Raw genomic sequence first — 26093 nt, forward strand, 5'->3', positions numbered from 1 at the left:
CACACCTCCAACAAGAATCAGGGACCGATGAATACATTTGATGTAACTCTGTCGGACATCTGTACCACCTGGTAATAAGCTTATAATTTTGTTCTTGAGCTTTACATGTCAAGGGAAGTCTATGCACACACAGGCCCTATCCCACTGGTCCTCTGTAAATACCGTTCCCATCTCCCTTTTCCATTCCCCCTCGAACCAGGGCTTAGTCTCTCCAGGACACTGGGCAAGGATCGAATACACCTAAGAGATGGAGTGCAGCAGCGGCCCGTCCTGCAGCAGTAGTGACTCGAAGGAGGTCAGTGTAGAGCTAGGCACCTGGGCTGGTTGGAGGGCTACCACAAAGGACTGAAGCTGTAAATAAGCAAACCAAACCAGGAAATTGATTGATCCAGGAAACAGGTCCTCAAGTCAAAAAATGTTGGAAAGGTCTGTGAGGCAAATAAGACATGGGTAAGTCTAAGTTTTTGACTTGCAGTCCACACCAAGAATCCGTCCACTCTCACACCTGGCGGGAAGTCAGGATTTTTAAATATTGCTGTAATTGGGCCACGGATAGTTGAAAGTGCATCTTTCGAACTAAGAGTATCCCAGGTCCGTAGTAAGTCATGGGTTAGAAAAGCCATTGATTTAATCTGTTGGCTGGACTTTTTAGAAATTCAAGGCAACAAGGTCAGGGATGTTGAGGAGAGACACCCCTCAAGAGGGACCCATTGCTTTCCACCGGCACCATGAAACCAGAATGAGAACAGCAGCCCAATAATAGTTTCTAAAATCCAGAAGACCTGTGCCCTCTTCTTTTTTAGACCTACATAGGAGTCTGTGTGCTAAGCTTGGTCTTTTATGACCCCATACTAGGTCAGAACAGGCCGAGTCAAGTTGTTTGAAAAAAACTATTCAGGATGGTTATCGGTACAGCTTGAAATAGATAGAGCAATTTGTGGAGGATGTCCATCTTTATAACATTGATTTTGCCAACCCAAGACAATCTTGCCTCACTATACTTGCAAAGGTCAGTCGTGATATGCGTAAGGGCCTATAATTAAGTTAAAAGAGCTGGGATGCATCCGGCATCAGTTGTACTCCTAGATATTGCATAGAGGAAGGGCACCACTTAAGGCCACCATGTAAATAACTCCTGCATTGCTTTTTTTACTGGTTGGCAGGATGTTAATATTATCTTGAAATTACTCATGAAGCTGTACTCATAGAACTTTCTCAGGATCACCTGCAAGGATATTCTCACATTTGTCATGTACAGTAAGAGATCATCCGCATACAGAGACAGCTTACGGATGTTTTAGCCTACAGAGATGCCCTTGATATTTGGGTTGATTCTAAGAGCCACAGCTAGGTGCTCCTTCACAATAACATACAGTAAAGGAGATAGCAGGCAGTCCTTTCTTGTCCCGTTTGCGATCCTGAAAGAGTTCGGGTGCACCCCATTACATCTGACCTTGGCTGACGGCTTATGGTACAGGGCCATTATTTTGCTGAGCAGGTTAGGACTAATATTGATTTGTTTAAGTGCGCTCTGTAAGAATGACCAACTAAAGGGTACTTTACACGCTGCAACATCGCTAACGATTTATCGTCGGGGTCACGGTGTTTGTGACGCACATCCGGCGTCGTTAGCGACATCGCAGCGTGTGACACGTACGAGCGACCTTCAACAATCGCAAAAGTGGTAAAAATCGTTGGTTTTGGAGAGGTCGTTCAAACACCAAATATCGTTGTATGTGCAGTAACGAGGTTGTTCTTCGTTCCTGCGGCAGCACACATCGCTATGTGTGACACCGCAGGAACGAGGAATATCTCCTTACCTGCGCCCGCCGGCAATGAGGAAGGAAGGAGGTGGGCGGGATGTTACATCCCGCTCATCTCCGCCCCTCCCCTTCTATTGGGCGGCCACTTAGTGACGTCGCTATGATGCCGAACAAACCTCCCCCGACGGGGGCGGGTACACTCGCTAGCGATCTCGCTAGCGAGATCGCAGCGTGTAAAGTACCCTTAACCCTGTCGACTGATAAAATGCAGGAAGGAATTTGGGCTAGACTTTACATGGGACATAAGTAGCATGTTTTTGGTGTACTGTTTCTTGCTTCTCTCTGTGGGACAAAGCCCACCTGGTCAGTATGGATCAGATATGGCAGGTGAGAGGCTAACATTGTAGCGATAATTTTAGAGAACAATTTCACATCCAAATTAACTAAGGATACTGGTCTGTAATTTGGGCAGAGATTCAAGTCCTTTCCAGGTTCCAGGATAAGAGAAATATGTGCTTCCAATGTCTGATCGGGAAATGGTTGTGATGGCGACACATGATTAAACACCTAAACCAGAAAGGGCGACAGTTGGGGAGCTTATAGAATTTGGTCATGAAGCCATCCGGGCCTGGGCATTTGTTGCTCAAAGAAGCTTTAATCGCTTGAGCTACCTTCTCTTCCATGATCGGCTGTTCCATAGTCTCCCTATTATTGTCAAACAAAAGGGGAAGGGCTGTTTTACTAATATAGTGGTCAATTTTTGCCTGTGTACATGCCGGGGCATATCGCATATTGGCCTTTAATATTATATATGGATTCATAGTAATCTTTGAATGTTTGAGCAATCTGGCTAGATTCATGGACATCCTCTCCTTTTGTGGTTAGAAACATCGGGATATAAGTATTAGGGTCTCTCAGTTGAATGTGCTTTGCTAAAGGGCCCCCATATTTGTCAGCGAAATCATAGAAAAAGTTCTGCATTTTTTCCCTATAAGAAAGGAAACTCTGGTCTGAGTTTTTTCAAATCCTCCCGAATTTTATTTAGCTAGCTAAGGACCGGATCTGTTGGGTCTTGTTTGTGGGCCTTCTTCAGGGTGCGTATTTGCTCTAACAGTTCAGCAATTTCAGCTGATTTTTAATTTTTTCAGTCTCGACCCTTACCTAATTTGAACACCCCTAATCACGCACTGTGTTACGGTTGCTGTGAGCACTGGAGACTAAGTCCAGATTTCTTGCTACTGCACATGTGCGAGCGCTGGAGACTAAGTCCTATCTTGGAGCCATTGCACATGTGCGGGTGACATCATCGCTGACACGAGGGCACATGTCTCTGACACCTTCTATGCCGATTGGTCGCTGGTCATGTGCTTGTGATGCCTTGCTCGGTGATAGGCCAGCATGACGTCACTCCTGTCGTTCTGGCAGCGGATTGGCTCCGGTGTCCTCCATCTTGGATGAGGCACAGAGTCTATATAAGACCCTGACACACGCCGCATGGCGCTCAGTCCTCTTGGTTCATGCATAAGAGTAGACGCTCTGTGCGCGTTCCTCTAGGCATTCCTCTGTCTATGCTAGGTGAGCGCTACCGGCAGGGTAGCGTTCTTATACCTTACAGCTTCGGCTGCTGTCCGTATCCTTACCTCTTAGGGGAGCGGACATAGGCAGGTGCCTGAGGCACATGGTCTGGCTGGGCCTTGTGGTTCGACTCGTAGGTGGACGTTGCCGCTAGGGTAACGTTCCTTATACTGCGTCTGGCAGTTGTTCGTATCCTCGCACACTAGGGGAGCGAACAGAGGTAGGAGCTTTGTGCGGCTTACGCTGCTGTTCGTCTCTTTTGCACCACTAGAAGAGCGGACCTAGGCAGGTGCCATATCTAGTGGTTCGTGTCCTCGCACACTAGTGGAGCGAACGCAGGTAGGAGCTTTGTGCGGCTTACGCTGCTGTTCGTCTCTTTTGCACCACTAGAAGAGCGGACCTAGGTAGGTGCCATTTCGCACACATTGCCTTTGTCTCTGTGATTATTAACAGAGATCATTCCACACACCCTCCAAGTAAGGGAGGAATTGCTTTACTTACTTATTATATCCTTCTGTGAGTTAACAGAGGTATTGCACTCTGCCATAGTCTGCAGCAGAGTCTTTGCACGGTGGACCCTGACTGTCTGATACTCCTTTAGGTTATCAGACAGCCCCCCGTAACACACTGCATGGCTTCCCATTGCATAGGGAGAAGAGTTTCATCATTTTTTATGAATGAAGAGAAATTCCTCAATCATATGGTCAGTTGCGCTGATTGTTGTAGGATCTTGTAGGAGGTTTGGATTAAGGGCCAATGCAACGGCTTGGGGCCGGCCCTGGGAGGATGGAAAGAAAAACAAAATCGGTGCATGGTCAGACCAGGTCATGGTGCTGATGGAAGCCGTAGTGCCTCATCCCAGACAGTGATGATAAATTAAAAAATTGTCAATTATGCTATATGTCTTATGGAGGGATGAGTAAAAGCTGGAGTCTTTTTATATCTCGGGTGGAGATACATCTACGATTTGTAATCTGGTCAGGTTATCTTTCAACATGAATAATTGAGAGCGAAGGATTGAGGACTTACTAGATGAAGAATTTAAGGTCTTATTCATTGTCATATTCAGGCCTCCTCCCAAGATCAATAGTCCCTCCATGAAGCCCTCCAACTGCCTCAGGTACCTTCGAAATGACTTCACCTGTTCTTTATTGGAGAGATACAGATTAGCGAAAATGTAGACCTGGTTCTCTATTGAGATCTTCAAAAGCACAAAGCGACCCTGCTCATCTAGATCAGTTCCCAATACATTATGCTGCAGGCTCTTGTGGGTAGCCACACTGACCCTCCTGGACCTAGACTTTGGGTTGAAGCTGTAGTACCAGTGCGTAGAATATTTGTTCTTGACCTCTAGAAAGTAATTACTCTTAAAATGTTTCTCTTGGCGAAACAGCAACCCCATTTTTTGCATACCAAAGAGGATCTCCACACGTTTCTGCAGGGTATTAAAGCCCTTAACATTAAAGGGAACCAATCATCAGGATTTTCGTATATAAGCCAAAGCCAGTGCTGTACTGGCACTATCAGGCTGATTATCTACATACCATTAGCGGTCAATTCGGATGTTTAGGCTTTCACATCAAAGTGAGTGAAGTGTAAAAAATTGTCAGCTTCTTGAGTGACAATTGCAACAGAGCAGATAATCTCTGGTTGGGTATTTATACGGATTTCCCCCCCCCTCCCCCGCCTGTTGTTCCTCCCTCTCTGTTCTCTATGCTAATGTTACTATTCATCTTATTCGCCACTAAGATGGAATCGGAGTTGGCGCCTGCGCATATCGCTTATCTCCGGCGCCATCTTTGTGAAGATCCTGTTATTCTAGTCTTACAGCTGAGAGGACGGCGCATGCGCCCTCGCTTATTCAGCTGATTTTGTGACCGCGGGAGCGCGCGAGGTCACAACAGGAGTGGAGACCAGCTGATCGTAGCGATCAGGTGCAGAAGAGGACACCGGGCCGCCCGGTTCTTCTGCAGCTTTCCACTACGTCAAGTAAACATATGGCAATAGGCAACAAGAACCACTAAACCTAGCTGAAAGCCAATACATATCATGGTTCAGCTGTAACATTGGACGGCGGATCGGAAGACCACAGCCCTCTTGTCTTGGTTGTTGCTGGGAGAGACATCGACGGGTGTTGATGCAGTCTGTTGGTGCCACCGGGTACATTGGCCAGTCTCTGATTGAAAGCGGTGGAAGGTCCAATCTCCTCAGGAACTCAGAGCTGAAAAGGGAATCCCCATGTGTAGGGAACACCTCTATCCCTCAAGATCTCCAGCAGCGGACGTAATGCTCTGCGCTTGGCCAGTGTGGTTCTGGACAGGTCGGCCAGGAACTGAAGACAGGCGCCGTCAAATTCAAACGGGATTTTGATCCTTGCTTGCTTCATTATTTCTCCTTAACGGTGAAGTAGTGGACCCAACATATGATATCTCTGGGGTTATCAGTATCATGAACCCATGGCCGCAGGGCGCTGTGTCGATTAATAACTCATTTGCAGGCGATCTGTTGAGTAGTGAATTGAATATTCCTCTAAGGGTATTTACTAGATCTGTTGCTATGGTAGCCTCTCGGAGACCCCGTATCCTGATATTATTGCAGCAGTTACAGTTCTCTAGATCTTCAACTGCGCCACAAAGAGAGTACAACTGCCTAGTATGCAAATCCAGAACGTCCCACTAAGCTGACTGCTCGGTCATCAGCGTGACTGATGAAAATTCAAGCTCAGTCACTTTTCAGAGACTTGTGTAACTGTGGCGTTTAAGCTTTGTATTTCGGATTTATGAAAGGTTCTCCAGGTGAGTGATTTACCCCTCCATGTTAGCTTTAGTTGGGAATTCCATCATTTGAGCTCTCAAGTCCTTAATATTGCCTATCATAAGTGTCGTTTGTATAGGAGAAGGTGCCCTGGATGTTTCAGTTTCAGTGTGAGTTGTTGAGAGCAACACATGAGCTAGATGGGTATGTCCTACAATATTAGATACATGCATGTCTCTCTCCCGGCCCCCCAGATGGGGCGACTGTGTATTGGAAGGGGCAGGGGCAGCCATGTTTTGTTCTTTATTTTTCATGAAGCCTCCACTTTCAGCAAAGAAATTTTGAATATTGCCCTACGTAGAGGTGCCTGGGGGCTCCACTGAAGAAGGGAATGGCGAGAGTGAGGGTCTTTGATTTTTCTTCCCATGACAGGGAGGCTCAGGTTCCCCAAGGGCTATTACACCGCGTTGGAAGATGTGTCAGCACCTCACAGAGCGCTGGCAATCTGGTGATGCAGCGGGGGGCTCTCTGTTTCTGCAGTCTTCCGTGTAGGCTCTGATAATTATTATTCTCCCGGTTAGTAAATGGATTATCGGGGTTCTGATGCACCTTGAACAGAGGCCTAAGGGAGCTCTCAGCCTCAGATCTGTTTTCCTGACACCGACAGGGGGATCCTCATCTCTGTATGTTGCTGTCAGCTCCTTCCTCTCAGCTCCAGGAAGGCGCACCACTACCTGCAACCGCTGCTCAGAACCTGTGAGTGCCACAGTGCAGCGAGGCGCAGCTTCTCAGGTATGCCCAGTGTCCGAGTGCTGTATGTTACAGGGGAGCTCCTCTGGTCAGGCCTCGACTACCAACACCGGAGTCTGCAGGTAGATCACTCATTCCCTCTAATCGGCTGTGTGGAAGTAGTGAGTCCTCAGAGCCGCTGCCTAGGCCCCACCATATCCACAGCCTGGCGTAGCACAGTGTCATGAGCAGGCCCCTCTGCAGGACATTGGGGGCTCCTGGAGGGCTCAAGCCGACAAGCACTCCCAGTCCCAGAGCAGGTGGGGAAATTCCAGCCCCTCCATCTTTCCTGGAGGAACACGTAGCTATACAGAGCCTGTACCGAGGCCGCAACGGAGCACCGATGCGGCATGATGCAGCATTTTGGGGAGGCCCGGTTTCTGAGACAGTGCGCACATCCCTTCTTCCCCGATGCCTCCAGCAAGGTTAGGCCTACTTTCACCTACGTAAACACATTGGTCAGGCTGTTTCTTCATGTAGGTGACTGGAGCTCTCAGCACATATGTCCTTCCTGAGCCATTGCTAGGCCACGCCCCCGATAGCTATGATTTTTTTTTCACACATCCCTTTATGTGTGACAAATCTTAAGGTATAGTAAACACAATATAATTTTCAAATAAAACATTTTCTTCATTCTCGGTATGAAAATGGTTTCTCACTTATGTGAGCTCTTTAATATTTACCAAGAGTTGTTTTGAAAGAAAAGCATTTCCCACAATCTCAACATAGATATGGCTTTTTCTCTGTGAGTTTTTTGATGTTTAACCTAATGTGATTTATACACAAAAGTTTTACCACAGTCTTAACATGAAAATGACTTCTCTCCTGTGTGAATTCTCAGATGTCTATAAAAATTTGATTTGTTATTAAAATCTTTTCCACACTCTGAACATGAAAATGGCTTCTCCCCTGTATGAATTCTCTGATGTGTAACAAGAGTTGATTTTTCTGCAAAACATTTCCCACAATCTAAACATGCAAATGTCTTCTCGCCTGTGTGAGTTTTCAGATGGATAACAAGTTTTGATTTTTCTGCAAAACATTTCCCACATTCTGAACATGGATATGGCTTCACCCCTGTGTGAGTTCTCTGATGTATGACAAAAAATGATTTCTTTCTAAAACATTTCCCACACTCTGAACATAAAAATGGCTTTTCCTCTGTGTGAGTTCTGTGATGTTTAACAAGAGATGATTTATTTGTAAAACATTTCCCACATTCTGAACATGAAAATGGCTTCTCCCCTGTGTGACTTCTCTGATGTATAATAAGATCTTTTTTCTGGCTAAAATACTTTCCACAATCTAAACATGCAAATGGCTTCTCCCCTGTGTGAGTTCTCAGATGGATAACAAGTCTTGATTTTTCTGCAAAACATTTCCCACATTCTGGACATGGATATGGTTTCTCCCCAGAGTGAGTTCTCTGATGTATAACAAAAGATGCTTTCTTTCTAAAACATTTCCCACAATCTGAACATGAAAATGGCTTCTCCCCTGTGTGAGTTCTCTGATGTGTAATAAGACCATATTTCTGGTTAAAACACTTTCCACAATCTAAACATGAAAATGGCTTGTCGCCTGTGTGAATTCTTAGATGGGTAACAAGTTTTGATTTTTGTGCAAAACATTTCCCACATTCTGGACATGGATATGGCTTTTCCCCTGTGTGAGTTCTCTTATGTACAATAAGGCTTGATTGAGCATTAAAAAATTTCCCACACTCTGAACATGAAAAGGTCTTCTTTCCTTTGGAATTTCTAACATCACTTCCATGACTTTTAATGTCCTCAATAGTCTGTGATGAATTTGAAGATAGGTAGTGTTTAAAAGGACCAAATGGTAGATGTTTGCTGTGAAGCACAGAGGATACAGCTGGGATAACGCAATGTTCTTCATATATGTCTTGTGGCACACCAAGATTATATGATTGAAAGTATGAAGGCGTCAGAAGTCCCTCCGATCTCCTAACACAGTCACCTGTCAAGAATAACATGTTATTACTTTTTCAATAAAAAAAAACCAAAACACTTTTTCCAAGTTTATATTAACTATATGACATGTCCATTAAAATTGGAAGTCATGTTGCAAAATATGATTAAATTATTTGTGACAAAACAGATCACATTATAAAATCGAAGACACAAGAACCAGGACCACTAGAAAATTATATCAGGCCACCAGGATAAGCTGTAGCAGTTTTCCAATTCAGTGTTGAATTCAGCTTCTTCCTAGGTTCATGTTTCAGAGTGTCGGTCACCACTATTTTGTAGCAAGACTCTCAGCGGAGAATCATAAATGAGCCTGTCAGGCAGTAGTGATAGAACAAAGCTCCATAGGTCACTCGCTATCAGCTGCAGACCTGGAATTTGTCATGCTCATGAGAAATTCCATACCTTCCGCTAACTGGGAGGGGCCTATGAAGCCTTGTTCTGAGAACAAGGCTCCACAGGAATCGATGGGCGCCATGGGACATTACACCATTTAATTATGTCACAACTTCAAGGATTTCTTTTTAAATAATAAATTGGTAAATGAGGGTGTGTGGGGGAGTCTTATTCAGATAAAGTATTTTTTTTTACTGTGTGTGTGTTTTTTAACTGTACGCTTACAGAGTTAGTAATAGGGGTGTCTGAAAGATGCTCCATTACTAACCCCCTGGGCTTGACGCTAGCCATAAATTCACAGTTGACAGCAACCCTAAAAGTATTACCCAGATTGCAGGGCAATCGGGAAGATCAAGGCAAAGCATCAGAATTGGTGCATTTAATGGATGTAACTGTTCTGGGGCGGCTGTGGACTGCCATTTTTAGGCTGGGAAGGACCAAAGAACCATGGGCCATCCTAGCCTGATAATACCAGTCTCAGCTATCTGCTTTACCTTGGCTGGTTATCAAAAATAGAAGGTACTCCACGCCGTTTTTTTTAAAAAAAAGTATTTATTATTATTATTAATAATAATAAAAAAAATTATATAGCGCTATTAATTCCACAACGCTTTATATACATTTGCAAAATTATTCCTATTGGGGTTCACAATGTAAAGTCCCTAACTGTAGGTCTTTGGAGTGTGGGAGGAAACCAGAGCCCCAGGAGGAAACCTCCACAAACACAGGGAGAACATACACACTCCTTGCAGATGTTGTCCTTGGTGGGATTTGAACCAAGGTCCCCAGCGCTGCAAGATTGCAGTGCTAACCACTGAGCCACTGTGTCACCTGAATAAGTAATAAATAAAAAAACCTAAGTGGGGTCCCTTTATTTTTGATAGCCAGACAAGGTTAACAAGGGGTGTGGTGAGCATTGTGAACAAACAGGTGGTGCACAAAATTTTATAACATAGGGAAGTGATAATGAAAAATTTTCTTGGACTGCACAATTTGTTATGCAATTTCTTCCACGTATGACGACATGTTAAATGTGTTCAGAAACTACGGTTTGGACACATGGTAAGGCTCAAAAAGGAAGGAATGGAATTTTAATTCTGAAATACATAGCGGATGATATGCTGCATTTTAAAAGCTTCAAACATGCCAAAACAGCAGTAAACCTCCATTTGTCAGATTCCCTAAGGTGGCAGAACAGCAGAACCCTCCCATAAGGGATCACAATTTACAAACTATACCCTTCAATGAGTTCATCTAAGGGTGCAGTGATCATATTGACAGCTAGATGTGTCACAGAATTTTATGCTATTGAGCGGTGAAGAAAAAATAACTACATTTTTACCATAACAATGTAATTTTAGGCCTAGACTTACATTTTCACACAAAAAAAATGGGTAAAAATGGCCCCAAAATTTGTATGTGGGCTTGGGAGAACTGAACTGCTGACTATTAGAGCACAAATTTTCCTAGAAGAGTTTGCAGACCCCATATGCAGAGCTCGTAAGTCCCGGAAGAGCAGAATACCCCCTCAAGTGACCCCATTTTGGAAATTACACCCCTTTGGGAATTTATCTACAGCATGAGTGTTTTCGAGAAACAACAGTAAGGGATGTTGTTGAATGAAAATTCCAAATCTGCTATTATAGTGCCTGTACATTGTTATGCTTAATACATTATAGTGTCTGTACATTGTGCCAAGCTTGTGCTTCTGGAGATATGCATCTTATGAATTAAGTGGGCTCTCATCACTACAATACTGAAAGACATGTGGATGCAAAATGTGATTTAGGCACACTGTAAAGGCTGCTTTACACCAGAAGATCTATCGTGCGATAGATCGTCGTTGTCACGTTTTTTGTGACGCACATCCGGCATCGCTGGCGATGCCGGCCTGTGTGACACATCCTAGTGACGCAGTATCGCTCACAAATCGTGAGTCGTGTACTGCTCGCTAGGTTCCACAATATCGTTTAATTTAGTTGTTCATCGTTTCCGGGGTAGCACACGCCGCTCCGTGTGACACCCCGGGAACGATGAACAGCAGCTCACCTGCGTCACGCGGCCGCCGCCGGCTATGTGAAGGAAGGAGGTGGGCGGGATGTTTACGTCCTGCTCATCTCCGCCCCTCCGCTTCCATTGGCCGGCGGCCGTGTGACGTCGCTGTGACGCCGAACGTCAATCCCACTCCATGAAGTGGACGTTCGCCGCCCACAGCGAGGTAGCACGAGAGGTAAGTACGTGTGACGGGGGTTACCGACTTTGTGCGCCACGGGCAGCGATTTGCCCGTGACGCACAAACGACGGGGGCGGGTATGATCGATTGTGAAATTGCACACGGTCGTACCGTGTAAAGCAGTCTTTAGGCTCAAAAGGGAGTGAGGCACTTGGATTTGGAAATGCAGAATTCCCTGGATATCCTTTGAAGTGCATGGAGACTTCTCATTTTTCCTCAGTCTTTGCATTAACATGGGAACCCCTATATTTCCATTAATAAATGACTGACAAAATGTTTTGTTGCGGATAAGGATGAGTTGAAGGTTTTATTTTGAACATTTTATATAAAATTTTGGATCACATTTATCCTGTGTTCTATATTAAGCACTTACTTTGGGGTTTCCATCTAAAGCCAGCTTTACACCTTACAATTAGGTGTGCGATCTCGTATGCGATGTGACACGCCCAGGTTGCATATGTGATTTAATGAGATCGCATGTAGGTCGTTCATTTGCTGTCTCACATGCGTTAGTAGTCTATGTTAAATTGATCAATTTTGTGTGCGATCCTTTTTTTTTTTTTTATTTATTGACTTGCCAAGCGTGTGTAATGTGTAGGGATGCGCTTTTACTAAGTCATCTGCCATTCAGCTCTGCTACATGGCCGCTAACAGCAGACACAGACAGCCATGTAGCAGAGCTGAATGGCCGCTGACAGCAGACACAGACAGCCATGTAGCAGAGCTGAATGGCCGATGACAGCAGACACAGAAAGAGCCGCACGATCAGAATGAACTCGGGTTAACTTCACCCGACTTCATTGTCATGCTGCGGCTCCGTCTGTGTCGCGTCCTGATTAGCGGTCACCAGTGAAGGACTCACCGGTGACCGCTAAACTCCTGAGTAACTGAATTGAGCAACCCTCTCATATGCTTACTGATCCCCGATGCTGCACGGCATTCACACTGCTCCGGCGGCTTTTACTATTTTGAAAAAGCCGGCCGCTCATTAAACAATCTCGTATTCCCTGCTTTCCCCGCCCACCGGCGCCTATGATTGGTTGCAGTGAGACACGCCCCCACGCTGAGTGACAGGTGTCTCACTGCACCCAATCACAGCAGCCGGTGGGCGTGTCTATACTGTGCAGTGACATAAATAATTAAAAAAAAACGCGTGCGGTCCCCCCCAATTTTAAAACCAGCCAGATAAAGCCATACAGCTGAAGGCTGGTATTCTCAGGATGAGGAGCTCCACGTCATGGAGAGCCCCCCAGCCTAACAATATCAGCCAGCAGCCGCCCAGAATTGCCGCATACATTAGATGCGACAGTTCTGGGACTGTACCCGGCTCTTCCCGATTTGCCCTGGTGCGTTGGCAAATCGGGGTATTAAGGAGTTAATGGCAGCCCATAGCTGCCACTAAATCCTAGATTAATCATGTCAGGCGTCTCCCCGAGATACCTTCCATGATTAATCTGTAAGTGACAGTAAATAAACACACACACCCGAAAAAATCCTTTATTGGAAATAAAAAACACAAACATATTCCCTGGTTCACCACTTTAATAAGCCCGAAAAAGCCCATTCGAGAACGGTTCTAGTAGCAAAAAGACAAGCTAATTACTAGCTGGCTTTCCGCTGTAATAGTGTAAGTCACTCTGTGACTCACACTATTATGAAATTTCAGTGTATAGTGTGCGGGAACAGCGCATTCAGATCACTGCTGTTTGTATAACGCCATTTTTTTTTTTTTTCCTTGTCTTCCTTCCCTAAGCGCACACGTGTAGTGGGGCGGGCCAGCATGTCAGCCAATCCCAGACACACACACAGCTAAGTGGACTTTTAGCCAGAGAAGCAACGGCATGTGTGATAGGATGTCCATGTCACATGTGCCTGCATTATAAAAACGAGTATCTGCCCGTCCGGACGCCATTATCTCTTCTGCGTCTGGGTGTCAGTCACCGCCGGCGTACCTCCTGTCTCCGATACTGCTGTGTACGCTCTATACACAGCGCTATACAGAATAGGGATAGAAGTTTCTTTCAGCCCTTCTAAGGGCTAATACCGGCATGGTCAGAGCCATAGGTGACAGTCAGGGCAGTGAAAACAGATTTTAACAGCTACACAAGATGACAGCGTCTGTGTAGCTAAGGTCAGGGATTTCCTCGCTGCATTTCCCCATTAAGAGGGATAGAAAGGGAGGCTTCCTTTCCTCTACCCAGACCCACCACCCTGGCACTGTACCCTCCTGCCCTTTGCACACTCAAACTCATTGTTACTAAGCCATTTTACTAGCAAACACTGAGTAAACTTAGTGGCATCCTAAACGTGGCTGTTGGACTTCTGTATTGTCCCACTAGTGCAAAGATATTTGTAGCACGTCTGCCTGCATTGCACACTCAAACTCATTGTTACTAAGCCATTATACTAGCAAACACTGAGTAAACTTAGTGGCATCCTAAAAGTGGCTGTTGTACTCCATTAGTGCCCCACTGGTGCAAATCTATGTGCAGCACCTCTGCATGACACCCTCCTGCTCTGTTTTTAATAAGCTATAATGATAGCAAAAAATGCTGCCATTTAGTGGCATACAAGAACTGGCTGTTGTACTCCATTAGTGCCCCACTGGTGCAAATCTATGTGCAGCACCTCTGCATGACACCCTCCTGCTCTCCTGCTCTGTTTTTAATAAGCTATAATGATAGCAAAAAATGCTGCCATTTAGTGGCATACAAGAACTGGCTGTTGTACTCCATTAGTGCCCCACTGGTGCAAATCTATGTGCAGCACCTTTGCATGACACCCTCCTGCTCTGTTTTTAATAAGCTATAATGATAGCAAAAAATGCTGCCATTTAGTGGCATACAAGAACTGGCTGTTGTTCTCCATTAGTGCCCCACTGGTGCAAATCTATGTGCAGCACCTCTGCATGACACCCTCCTGCTCTGTTTTTAATAAGGTAAAATGATAGCAAAAAATGCTGCCATTTAGTGGCATACAAGAACTGGCTGTTGTACTCCATTAGTGCCCCACTGGTGCAAATCTATGTGCAGCACCTCTGCATGACACCCTCCTGCTCTGTTTTTAATAAGCTATAATGATAGCAAAAAATGCTGCCATTTAGTGGCATACAAGAACTGGCTGTTGTACTCCATTAGTGCCCCACTGGTGCAAATCTATGTGCAGCACCTCTGCATGACACCCTCCTGCTCTCCTGCTCTGTTTTTAATAAGCTATAATGATAGCAAAAAATGCTGCCATTTAGTGGCATACAAGAACTGGCTGTTGTACTCCCATTAGTGCCCCACTGGTGCAAATCTATGTGCAGCACCTTTGCATGACACCCTCCTGCTCTGTTTTTAATAAGCTATAATGATAGCAAAAAATGCTGCCATTTAGTGGCATACAAGAACTGGCTGTTGTTCTCCATTAGTGCCCCACTGGTGCAAATCTATGTGCAGCACCTCTGCATGACACCCTCCTGCTCTGTTTTTAATAAGGTAAAATGATAGCAAAAAATGCTGCCATTTAGTGGCATACAAGAACTGGCTGTTGTACTCCATTAGTGCCCCACTGGTGCAAATCTATGTGCAGCACCTCTGCATGACACCCTCCTGCTCTGTTTTTAATAAGCTATAATGATAGCAAAAAATGCTGCCATTTAGTGGCATACAAGAACTGGCTGTTGTACTCCATTAGTGCCCCACTGGTGCAAATCTATGTGCAGCACCTCTGCATGACACCCTCCTGCTCTGTTTTTAATAAGCTATAATGATAGCAAAAAATGCTGCCATTTAGTGGTATACAAGAACTGGCTGTTGTACTCCATTAGTGCCCCACTGGTGCAAATCTATGTGCAGCACCTCTGCATGACACCCTCATGCACATTTTGCTACGCTAATTTTATAGCAAACTCAGGGAATTCCTTGCTGCATTTGATCATTCGGAGGGATAGAAAGGGAGGCTTCCTTTACTGTCCTGGTACCCACAGAACACGGCCACTGTACCCACCTGTCCACTTTTGCCACGCTATTTAATTTGCCCAAAGAGCTGACTCTTTTTCTGCCTTCCTAAAATTGTCTGTAATACTAAGTTAGTGTTCCTTTGCTGCCAAGCAAGGTACAACACATGTGCATTCTACACTCCTTTCCATTTCTGGAATGCAATTATTAACTGCAGGTAGTCCAGCCAATCTGTGACGAAGGTGCAGGTGTGGATATAATGTAGCCTGCATCCAATGTTGGTTTTCTCGATGTGTGACAGCTCAACAATACCATCTGTTTCCACTTCCAAAACAAGTGATGACCTGCCAATCACACTTCCTGTTGGGTGTAAAGGGGTGGAAGTTCAGTGTGAAAAACCATGTGAGACTGCTGTCCCCACAGTCACAGAGGATGAAGAGCACGCAGATGCACTTGATGGGGCAGGCGGTGGTTGCACAGGCACGCTAGGCCGCATTGTAGCACAGTGAAATTCACATTGCGAATTATGCTTCATTTTAAGTCGTGTACATGGTGGGCTCCCCAGTATGCAGCAAAACCAGGCAACAGGAAAAGGACTCTAGTCCGTTGGGTTGATAAATGATTGTTTTGCTAAAGTTAAACAAACAATAAGAACCATGCATACAATTTAAATAATTGAACAATCTATTCTGTTGCCTACTACCTGCTAATTCCTCTTCGTAGCAGTAATTGTGTGTTTGTTTGTGCGTGTGTGTGTGTGTGTGTGCGAACACGACTTACCAGTGGCGCATCACAAGAGCTTCCCAGTTATCTACGTAAACATAGACAAAACACATTACCCCCCCTGAATACCCTTGTTAACTGAAGCCTCACAGATAAGGCAGATGATAACAGTGTGAATGCAAACCACACAGCTCTGCAACACAGTCATGGAAATCTTGAAAATCAACAGTCAATGCAGACATGTGTCGCTGACCCTCTATGATTTAAACTGTACGTGACAATTTGACAGTTTAGAGGCAGCAAGTCTTATTGTCTATAAATAGTCGGCCTACCCAGAACAGATATGTGTTTTGCTAATAAAACAAAGTGTTGCGTGCCCGCATTATTGTCTGGGCACAGCCTACCGTACCCGGGTACTGTGATGTCCAGTTGCCAACCTCTCCTTTTCCATCTGGGAGCACGGTGGACACTGACTGCTGATGGGGATATATACCTTTCTCTTTCTTTTCTTATTAATTTTCGTTATATAGCGGTAACATAGTATATACCACCTTATCCAAATCTGCCAGTCCCACCGTAACAGATGGTGTTTCTTCAGCAAATGTTACTTTTGCTTAACCACCAAACCCACGGACAAAAACTTTTTTCCCCTTTCCAACACACCTGTTCCCCTTTCCACCAGCATGTGTCCTTTTTCAACTCATTTTGTATATGACCAAAAGTGCAACTCTGCAGGGACACCGTACTCAATGCCATCTCAGCACAGCAGCCAGCCCTCGGTCCCTCAGATGTGGACAAGTAAAAGACCATTTCCTCCTATCCATGACAAAGCGTTGAGATTCACTCTGTGCAGCACTGGTGTTTAGTGGAAAAGCAGATCTAAGATTGCGTACCACCTTCTGCAGATACTCCTGTATACGTGCGTCCCTTTCTATCGCAGGAATTATTTCGCCAAATTTTGTCTTGTACCGGGGATCTAACAGTGTGGCAACCCAGTAGTTAGCATTACTTCGAATTCGTACAATCCGAGGGTCATGTTGTAGGTAGTGCAGCAAGAAGGCGCTCATGTGTCTTGTGCATCCAGGAGGACCAAGTCCTTGGTGTGTTGGTGTCAGAGAGGTGAGAATCGTGCCTCCTTCCTCTGCCCTCTCCCCCCAACCTCGCACAACCGAAATGTGAGCAAGCTCTCACTCATCTGCTGAGTCTTCCATGCCCATCGCCAGTTCGTCCTCCATTTCTTCATGGGCTCCTGTACCTTCCTCAACACTTTTTGCTGATACTATGCGCCCTTGTTAATCCCTCTCCCCCACCATGACTGCCGCCTAGGTGCCGCTGACCATCTGGTCCTCGTAGATCTTGTTATCCCTTCCGCATATGACTCCTCCTGTACTTCCTCCCCTTCCTCTTGTCCCAACACCTGACTCCGAATAATGCTTACAGTGTGCAACATCATGTAGACGACCAGAATTGTCACGCTGAGAATGGCATTGCCAGTGCTAAACATCTTCGTCGACATTTGTAAACTGTGTAGAAGGGTGCATAGGTCCTTGATCTGACACCACTCCAGCAGCGTGATCTGCACCACCTCTGGATCAAGTTAGGCCAGGCTATATGTCATAACGTATTGCAGCAGGGTTCGGCGGTGCTGCCACAAACGCTTCAACATGTGCAGATTCAAATTCCTGCGTGTCGGCACATCGCATTTCAGGCGTTTAACCACCACACCTAAAGACTTCTGGAGCGACGAAAGTTGTTGAGCTGCTGTGTGCGAACGATGGAAGTGAGCACATAGCGAGCGTGCCCGCTGCACAAGGCCATGTAGGCCGGGATGGTGTTTTAAAAATTGCTGGAGAATTAGATTCAACACGTGAGCCACAGAAGGCACGTGTGTCACATTGTCACGGCGAAGGGCCGCACCCATGTTTGCATCATTGTCACACCCGGCCTTCCCTGTCTGCTGGTTGAGTGGAGACAACCATTGATGAAACTTGGTCTCCAGAGCTAACCGTCCACAACTTCTCAGCGGTGTGACTCACATTTCCCCTACATTTCAAAGTAAACATTTGACCGCCTGATGGCCTTGAGCTCTGCTGCCAGCATAGTAAGGAGGTGTGTGGGATTCCTTGGGCGCAGTTACAAGGAAGGGTGGCCTAACCACAAAGGGTTTGGGCTGAGGTGCAGGAACAACACGAGGTTGATGAGGCAGAAGCAGTGGAGGAACTTGTACATACAGAGGAAGGATTAAAGCACACAACTCGTGGGGACGGAAAGACTTGTACAGCAGACCCTTCTCTATCTCTCACCATAGTTACCCAGTGCCCAGTCAGCAACATGTAACTCCCCTGTCCATGCTTACTGGTCCAAGTATCTGTGGTGAAATGCACCCTGTCACACACAGAGTTTCTCGAGGAATCGGTGATGTTGTGTGCGACCTGCTGTGGTAGTGTGGGCACGCCTTTCTTGGAGAAGGAGTGGCGAAAAGCCATCGGCTCTTGGGGCACTGCAATGGGCATAAGGTCTCGAAAATCCTCGGTCTCAAAAGGGTGTAAAGGCAGCCTTTCTGTAGCCAACAAGTTGCAGATGCTGAAACTCAACCTCTTAGGCATGTCATGCCCTTCGAAAAGCATGTAAAACACAGCGAGGGGACTCCAACCACAGTCTCCCTCGTTTCCACTAATTGGGCCACACACACCCCACTTGACTGGCATCAGTTGACCCCCATTTTCAAGATGAAAAAGATGCTTTGCATGAAGCACGCTCAAAAATACGCGTGCCTTTCACCTCCCCTGGCTGAGCCAGGGGAAGAAAAGTCCTCTGAGAGCCATGACTTGTTCATCTTGGTGAGCGTTAGTCTGTCCACATTGTCAGTGGACAGATGCGTGTGCTTAGCTGTCAGCACACCCTTAGCAGCACTGAGGACACGTTCCGAGAAAACGCTGGCTGCGGGACACAACAAGATCCCCAAGGCGTACGTGGTGAGCTCAGGCAATTTATCCAGATTGGAAGCTTAAAATGAGCAGGGCTCAAGTTGCACAGTAATGGCATCGACGTTCCCTTGCATATACTCATATCTGTGTCTCCTCCTCTTTTTCCTTGTCCTGCTCTTTTGTTTTCGCATGAGTATATGTCCTTGTCACTTTCCCATGTGTTTGTGTTGTGTTGTGAGTTGTTTGTCACCTTTTGGACACCTTTGAGGGTGTTTTCTAGGTGTTTTTATGTGTTTGTGATTGCCTGCCATTGTTTCCTATGCGGTTCGAGTTCGGTTCGTCGAACGTTCGACGAACTGAACTCGAACGAGACCTCCGTTCGACGAACCGAACTCGAGCCGAACCACGACCGGTTCACTCATCTCTAGTCCTTAGCAGTGGTTTCCTAGCAGCTATTTTACCATGAAGGCCTGCTGCACAAAGTCTCCTCTTAATAGTTGTTCTAGAGATGAGAAGGTGTGTCCAAACTTTTGGTCTGTACTGTAATACTCACACACACATATACATATATATATATATATATATATATATATATATATATATATATATATATTTGACTTTTTTATCACATTGTGTTCCTCTATGGGACTTTAACTTTTGAATAGTCTGATCGCTGGTATAATATACTACAATGCACATAAATTGCAATGCAGAACGCCTGTTAGATCATGCTCCTGGCATGGTCTAACATGACACCGTAACTGACAGATTAGAAGATTATTATTTGATCTCCTGCTGTCATGGCGATCATCGGCCGTCACGAGAATGCGATCAGATAGAAGGAGCCCGCTCTCTCCTAAGCTTCTAACTGCTGCGATCGCTATTTATCACTGTATTTAGAGGGATAAACAGCCGGACGCGGTGTGGGCACCAGATCTGGCTGTAACAGCAGGAGCTCAGCTATCTGTAAAGCTGAGCTCCCAGTGGTGATCATGCTGGCTGGCACAGCTCCTGTGCATGCTTAAGCTGCAGGATGTGCTGATATCTTCATTTGCGAAAACGCATTGTAAAATAAGACGTACTGTGTTGGAATGGAGTTAAAGGGATCCCATCACCAGGAAAATACAGTCCAATCTGCAAACACCATATTATAAAGCTGAGGATGCTGAGTAAAATGACGCAAAGCGTTTTCAAAAAGAAACAGAGTAAATATTTATGCAACCAGATTATTTTAGTTATTTTTCCACTCAAAAAGATTTCATATGGGTTCTCAGTTGAATTGTAAAGATTATGGGCGACATTAAACGTGGAAAAAGTTCTGAAATTATTTTTCTTGGTAGGATTTCTGTTACAAGACAAAAACCTGGTATTTTATGTAGACATTTTAGATCCACTGTATATACATCTATTTATGTGTTAATTTTGCAATAAGTTGTACTATTTCCATGTTTATTCCATATCTAAAGACGAAAGGATATTCATTCTACTATAAACTGCACATTCTCCGCTTCTAGGATGTACGGGAAACCTCTTAGGCTATGTGCGCACTAGGCCGTTTTACCCGCGGATTTACCCGCGGATTTGCTGCGGAAATTTCTTGAGAAATGTCTGCAATCTTTGTGCAGACATTTCCCAGCAAATCCTATGAGAAAAAAAATAGCTGTGCGCACGCTGCGGATTTTTCTCAAGAAATTTCCTTGAGAAGATTTTCTTGAGAAAATTTCTTGAGAAAATGAGCATGTCAATTCTTTTCTTTAGGTACCTGCGGATTTCTGCAGTACAGCCTGCAAAATACGCAGGGATTAACCTGCGGGAAAATCGCGTCAAATTCGCGGCTAATCCGTGGCAAATCCGCATGCGGATTTACCGCAGATTTTTTCCGGCGGTCCGGAAATCTTCCACTCCCAGAAGTTTCTCCAGAAATTTTCTTGAGAAACTTCACATTTCTAGTGCGCACAAAGCCTTACACCTTATTGTTAGGATACGTTTTGTTCATTTTTTTAGTCCCACATTGTGGCAGCTGCTGAATGAGAAGAATCTGTGACTTCTCTGCATTTAGTGGTCACTACTCACCTGGGCGGTTATCTGTAGGAATCTCCTCTTTACTCCGCTCATCACCCCTCACATATGTCTCTGTAGTAATAATATGCGTCAGAACTTCACCCTGAAACAAATATTGTAAAAGTCACACCTATGATCAGCTCTAATCCTGCCATCTCTACCACTCTCATTACACAAGTATAAATCATATAATACTGGTGGATAAAACAAGACTGAGCACAAGACCTTCACAGCCATCTACACATCATAGGGAGATTTCATGGCACCTTCTCTCCATCTACCTGATGATCCTGAGGAACATCAAGATCTTCTTGTTTACAGTCCTGTGGGAGAAGAGGACGGGGACATCTCTCTGGTGTTGTCCTCTTACTGGATAGAACTGGAGGAGACACATACAGGGACTGAATTCATTCCTTACATACAGATAATTATAGGCAGTGTGTATTTAGTCCTGTCTATTACCTGGTGATGTGAGTGGCTGGGAAGTCTCCATCATGACGTCCTTGTACAGATCTTTGTGTCCTTCTAAATACTCCCATTCCTCCATGGAGAAATAGACGGTGACGTCCTCACACCTTATAGGAACCTGACACATACAATGATACCGTCATCCCCCGATCCCTTCATAGCGTTACTGTATAATGTTCCAGCAGTGTCACCTCTCCAGTCAGTAGCTCAATCATCTTGTAGGTGAGTTCTAGGATCTTCTGGTCATTGATTTCCTCATGTATCGGGGGGTGAGGTGGAGGCCCCGTGATTGGGCTCAGGGGTCTTCCCCATCCCTCAGACACAGGGGCCTGACAGCGCTCACTAGAGGTCTTCTTCACTACTGTGTAATCCTGGTCATGGAGAGACACAGTAATAAATCTCACTACAGACATTTCCAGAGTCCTCACCTCTCCAGTTCTGTCCATCTGTTATTCCCATAGATAAGAATGATGTAATGTGACGTCATCAGAATCTCTCACCTCTCCAGTAAGCCGGAAGAGGATCTCTAGGGTGAGGTGTAATATCCTCTCCGCCATCTTGTCCCTGTCCATATCCATCCTTGATGGGTCAATCAGCAGAATTTCCTTATATGGAAGATCTCCACTGAGAGGATCCGATATTGTAGGGACCTGAATGGGGAGAAGATGACACTTCTGCAACAACATTACTTTTGTTTGGTTATTTTTATTTTCCCCCTCAAAATGATTTGTTTGTTTCTCAATGGATTTGTATAGATTGAGGGAGACGTTAAAAGAAGAAAAAGTTTTTAAATGATTCAGAACTACTAGGAAGGGAAACTATTTTTTTTTCAAAACAAAATCCTATCTTTAATAGTTGGTTGTTGAGTCTTGAAGATTTGGTTAGAAAGATTTAATAACCACAGTAAGGAGAACATGTGTTTGAAATCTGAAAGTGAGGACCTTGTGTCAATACTGAGGAATACAATTTTTGTTGCATCCACAAAAACACTTGTTCTTACTTAATTCAACTGTCCTGATCTCAAATTTGAGATTAGTTATTCTCTGTAAGCTATAGTTTTTTTTTCAATTCAAGATTTTAGGTTTTCATCTTATTGTACAAATTTCAACATTTAGTTTAACATAATGAAGTAGAATGTCTTCTTGGACATCATCCTTATGAAAATTTAATAATGTAATGCAGTAAATACACTAATACACTAAAATATATGATTGCATCAGAATTTGTCTAGAAATTCAAAATAGAACATATTAAAACACTTATTTTAATGATAAAATTTGCGAAAAACGTATTTAAAAATTCTATTCAGGCATAAATTTGCGTTTGTAGCTCTTGTGTTTGTGTACTTGTTGAGGACAATCTCGGTTGATGCTCCAGCAGTAGTCTGCCATCATATTTTTGTCACATCACCCTGATAACGGTCTTCCACCATCTTCAGATCTTGATGAAAGAGTTTTCCCTGCTAATCACTAACAGCTCCAAGATTTTCGGGAAACTTATCAAGGTGACTGCTCAGGAAGTTAATCTTAACGCTCATGTTACATCCAATGTCGAGGAAAGCCAACAGCATCCTTTGAATTAGAAGTTCATAGTTTTCTGCTTTTTTGTTGCCAAGGAAGTTCTTTGTAACTCCACAAAAAAAACTGCCATGCTGCTTTCTCCTCCTTCTTGGCAAATTCTTCGTCACATATGAGGGTTCAAATTTGTGGTCCTTGTCGAAAGAAAAGGCAGGAAAAGCAGAAATAACATGTTGAAAGCATGCTCTTTCTCTATTCAAAGCCCGAACAAACTGCTTCATTAAACCAAGTTTGATGTAAAATGGGGGGAAAATGATCCTGTCTCGATCAACTACAGGTCCAGTCACAATATTTTGCATCCCTACTTTCAGAGCTTCACGTTTCGGCCACTCCTTCTGTGTCTACTGTTTCTCCCGAGCTCGGCTATCCCACAAACACAAAAAACAAGGATACTTTGTGAAACCTCTCTGTTGTCCTTACCATTTTAAGATCTACACAAATAATCCAATTATGCTCCTCATATTTTAGTAAGTCGAGGACAATTTTTCTGTCATTATAATCTTCTCGCAGATGAGTTGAATGACCAATTTGAACTGCTGCATAAACATTACCATTATGTAGGAGAACACATTTCAGACACCATTTAGTGCTGTCAAGAATTAGCCACCATTCTGTTGAACTGTAAGTGGTAACACCTAGCTAGCTGAGAGGACTACTGATATTATGACAGAAAACAAAGTGTTTGTCTTCGGAAAAAAAAAAGTCTACCAAAATTTGTTCACGCTTCCTGAAATGGGATACTTTAGCTGACCGGTGAAGTACATTCTTTTCTTGAAGCCTGGAGGTTAATAACTCAGCTGCTGTCTTTGATAGACTCAAATCTTTTACTAAATCATTCAATTCAGGTTGGGTAAACTGCTGAGGGGTTAATGACTGCTTGGCATCAGGAGAAGACCCTTCAGATTCTACATTCATTTCCTCATGCTTCTTATCAAAATACATTTGATCACCATGTTAACTTTCTTTGTCCTTACAAGAAATAAAACCATTGAAAACTGGAACTGGGAATATCTCAGAGTGTGGGATAGGTCGTATTGCTGAAGGAATATTAGGATATGCGATCATATGCCATTTTTTTCTTGCTGATGCCCTTTATATAGATCAGACAGAAATAACTATCACTGCTGTGGTCCTTAGGTTCACGCCATACCATGGGAATACCAAGAGCATTCCTTTGCGTTTTCCTTTTGATCTTTCACAAAGCATTTTCTCACAATTATGACACACAATATGAAGAGCCCAATTCTTGTCTTGATCACGAAGAGGAACTTGAAAGTAGTCAATATATGCACGTGTGACAAATGATGAAATATTGCGCCTTTGACATTGAAGTGTATAACAGCCACCTATGTAACAGAAGGTGTCAGGACTATTCTTACATTTACGCCTACTCGAGGAAGCCACGATTCAATCTAAAAATAATAAGAGGGTGTTTTTTATCAGATAATATAATTTTTTACATTTTAAAAAAACTACAATTATGTCAAAGTAATGCTACTAATAAATAATGCTCCTAATGCTACTCTACGTGATCCTATGTACAGGTTACACACCAAAACAAGACAACAGGGTCTCTTTAATTGCCTTGTGGTTATGTTCAATCCAAGAGTCGTTGCTCTTTAATTCCAACTTAAAAACCAATGCATGCCATAAACTGTAACAAAAGAAATTTAAAATTGCCAACAAACTAGAACATGCACCAAAAAACGGATTTCAGATTTGGAATCAGCGATGCAGAAATATATAGAAAAAAAAGTTCTAAAACCTCATGCACCAGAAAAAAAAAAAAAAATTGAAAATTGTTGCCCAGTTATATATATATATATATATATATATATATATATATATATATATATATATATTTATTATATATATATATATATATATATATATATATATATATATATATATATATATAAAATTTGCTTTAATGGTGTAGCATATGAAAAATAAGCAAGTTTTTATATTTTCATCTTTTAAACACAAGGGGAAGCAGCTGCTGAAATTATGACTGCAGTAAACGTGAACAGGATCTGCTCGCATGTGTCTAAGCTCATGCCTGACATCCCCTTTTGGTCGTTTGAAAAGGGATAAGGGATAAAAGGAGAATGAAGTCTAGGATCACAGTGCAGAGACTTTTTGTTGGTGAGTGCAATGTGATATTGAGATGTGGACAGGATCATCAAGGACGACTGGCAGTGTTGATTCTGTTAGTTGTTGCTGAGCTGCTCACTGGTCTTTACAGAGATCTGAGCAGAGCTGTCATATCATTGTGGATGCATCGCTCAAGTCACAGTAAATACACAGCTCAGCAGTCAGTTTTGTACATGATAGGATGTACAGATCAGCAGACTGCATCTCATATGATAGGATAAGATATACAGACTGAATCTCACATTATAGAATTAGGGGGGCTTTACACGTTGCGACATCGCTTCCCAAATATCGTCGGGGTCACGTTGTTAGTGACGCACATCCGGCGCCGGTAGCGACATCGCAATGTGTAAATCCTAGGTGCGACGATAAACGATCGCAAAAGCGTCGAAAATCGGTGATTTTTGTAGCGTCGTTCATTTCCATAATGTCGGGTCGACCGCAGGTACGATATTGTTTGTCGTTCCTGCAGCTCCACACATCGCTGTGTGTAAACCCGATGAGCGACAAACATCTCCTTACCTGCGTCCCGACGGCAATGCGAAAGGGAGAAGGTGGGCGGGATGTTATGTCCCGCTCATCTCCGTCCCTCCGCTTCTATTGGCCGGCCGATTAGTCGCTGTGACGCCGAATGCACCTCCCCCTTGAAGGAGGGATAGTTCGGCAGTCACAGCGACGTCGCCGAGCAGGTATGTGCGTGTGAAGCTGCCATAGCGATAATGTTCGCTACGGCACCAATCA

General features: G+C 44.1%; 1 protein-coding gene across 1 annotated transcript in view; it reads right to left on the reverse strand.

Moving 5' to 3' along the window:
• The window catches only part of LOC142313000 (uncharacterized), a 145178-nt gene that overhangs the window by 42381 nt on the left and 76704 nt on the right, over positions 1–26093 (reverse strand). Inside the window, exons 2-6 of the mRNA XM_075351987.1 lie at positions 21813–21992; positions 21616–21739; positions 21435–21532; positions 21166–21256; positions 7773–8861 (exon numbers count right to left, since the gene is read on the reverse strand). Of these exons, the coding sequence (XP_075208102.1) occupies positions 7773–8861; positions 21166–21256; positions 21435–21532; positions 21616–21739; positions 21813–21992 (1582 nt within the window). The remainder of the gene's footprint in view (positions 1–7772; positions 8862–21165; positions 21257–21434; positions 21533–21615; positions 21740–21812; positions 21993–26093) is intronic.

This window comes from Anomaloglossus baeobatrachus, chromosome 5 (assembly GCF_048569485.1).
Source record: "Anomaloglossus baeobatrachus isolate aAnoBae1 chromosome 5, aAnoBae1.hap1, whole genome shotgun sequence".
Lineage (NCBI taxonomy): Eukaryota > Metazoa > Chordata > Amphibia > Anura > Aromobatidae > Anomaloglossus > Anomaloglossus baeobatrachus.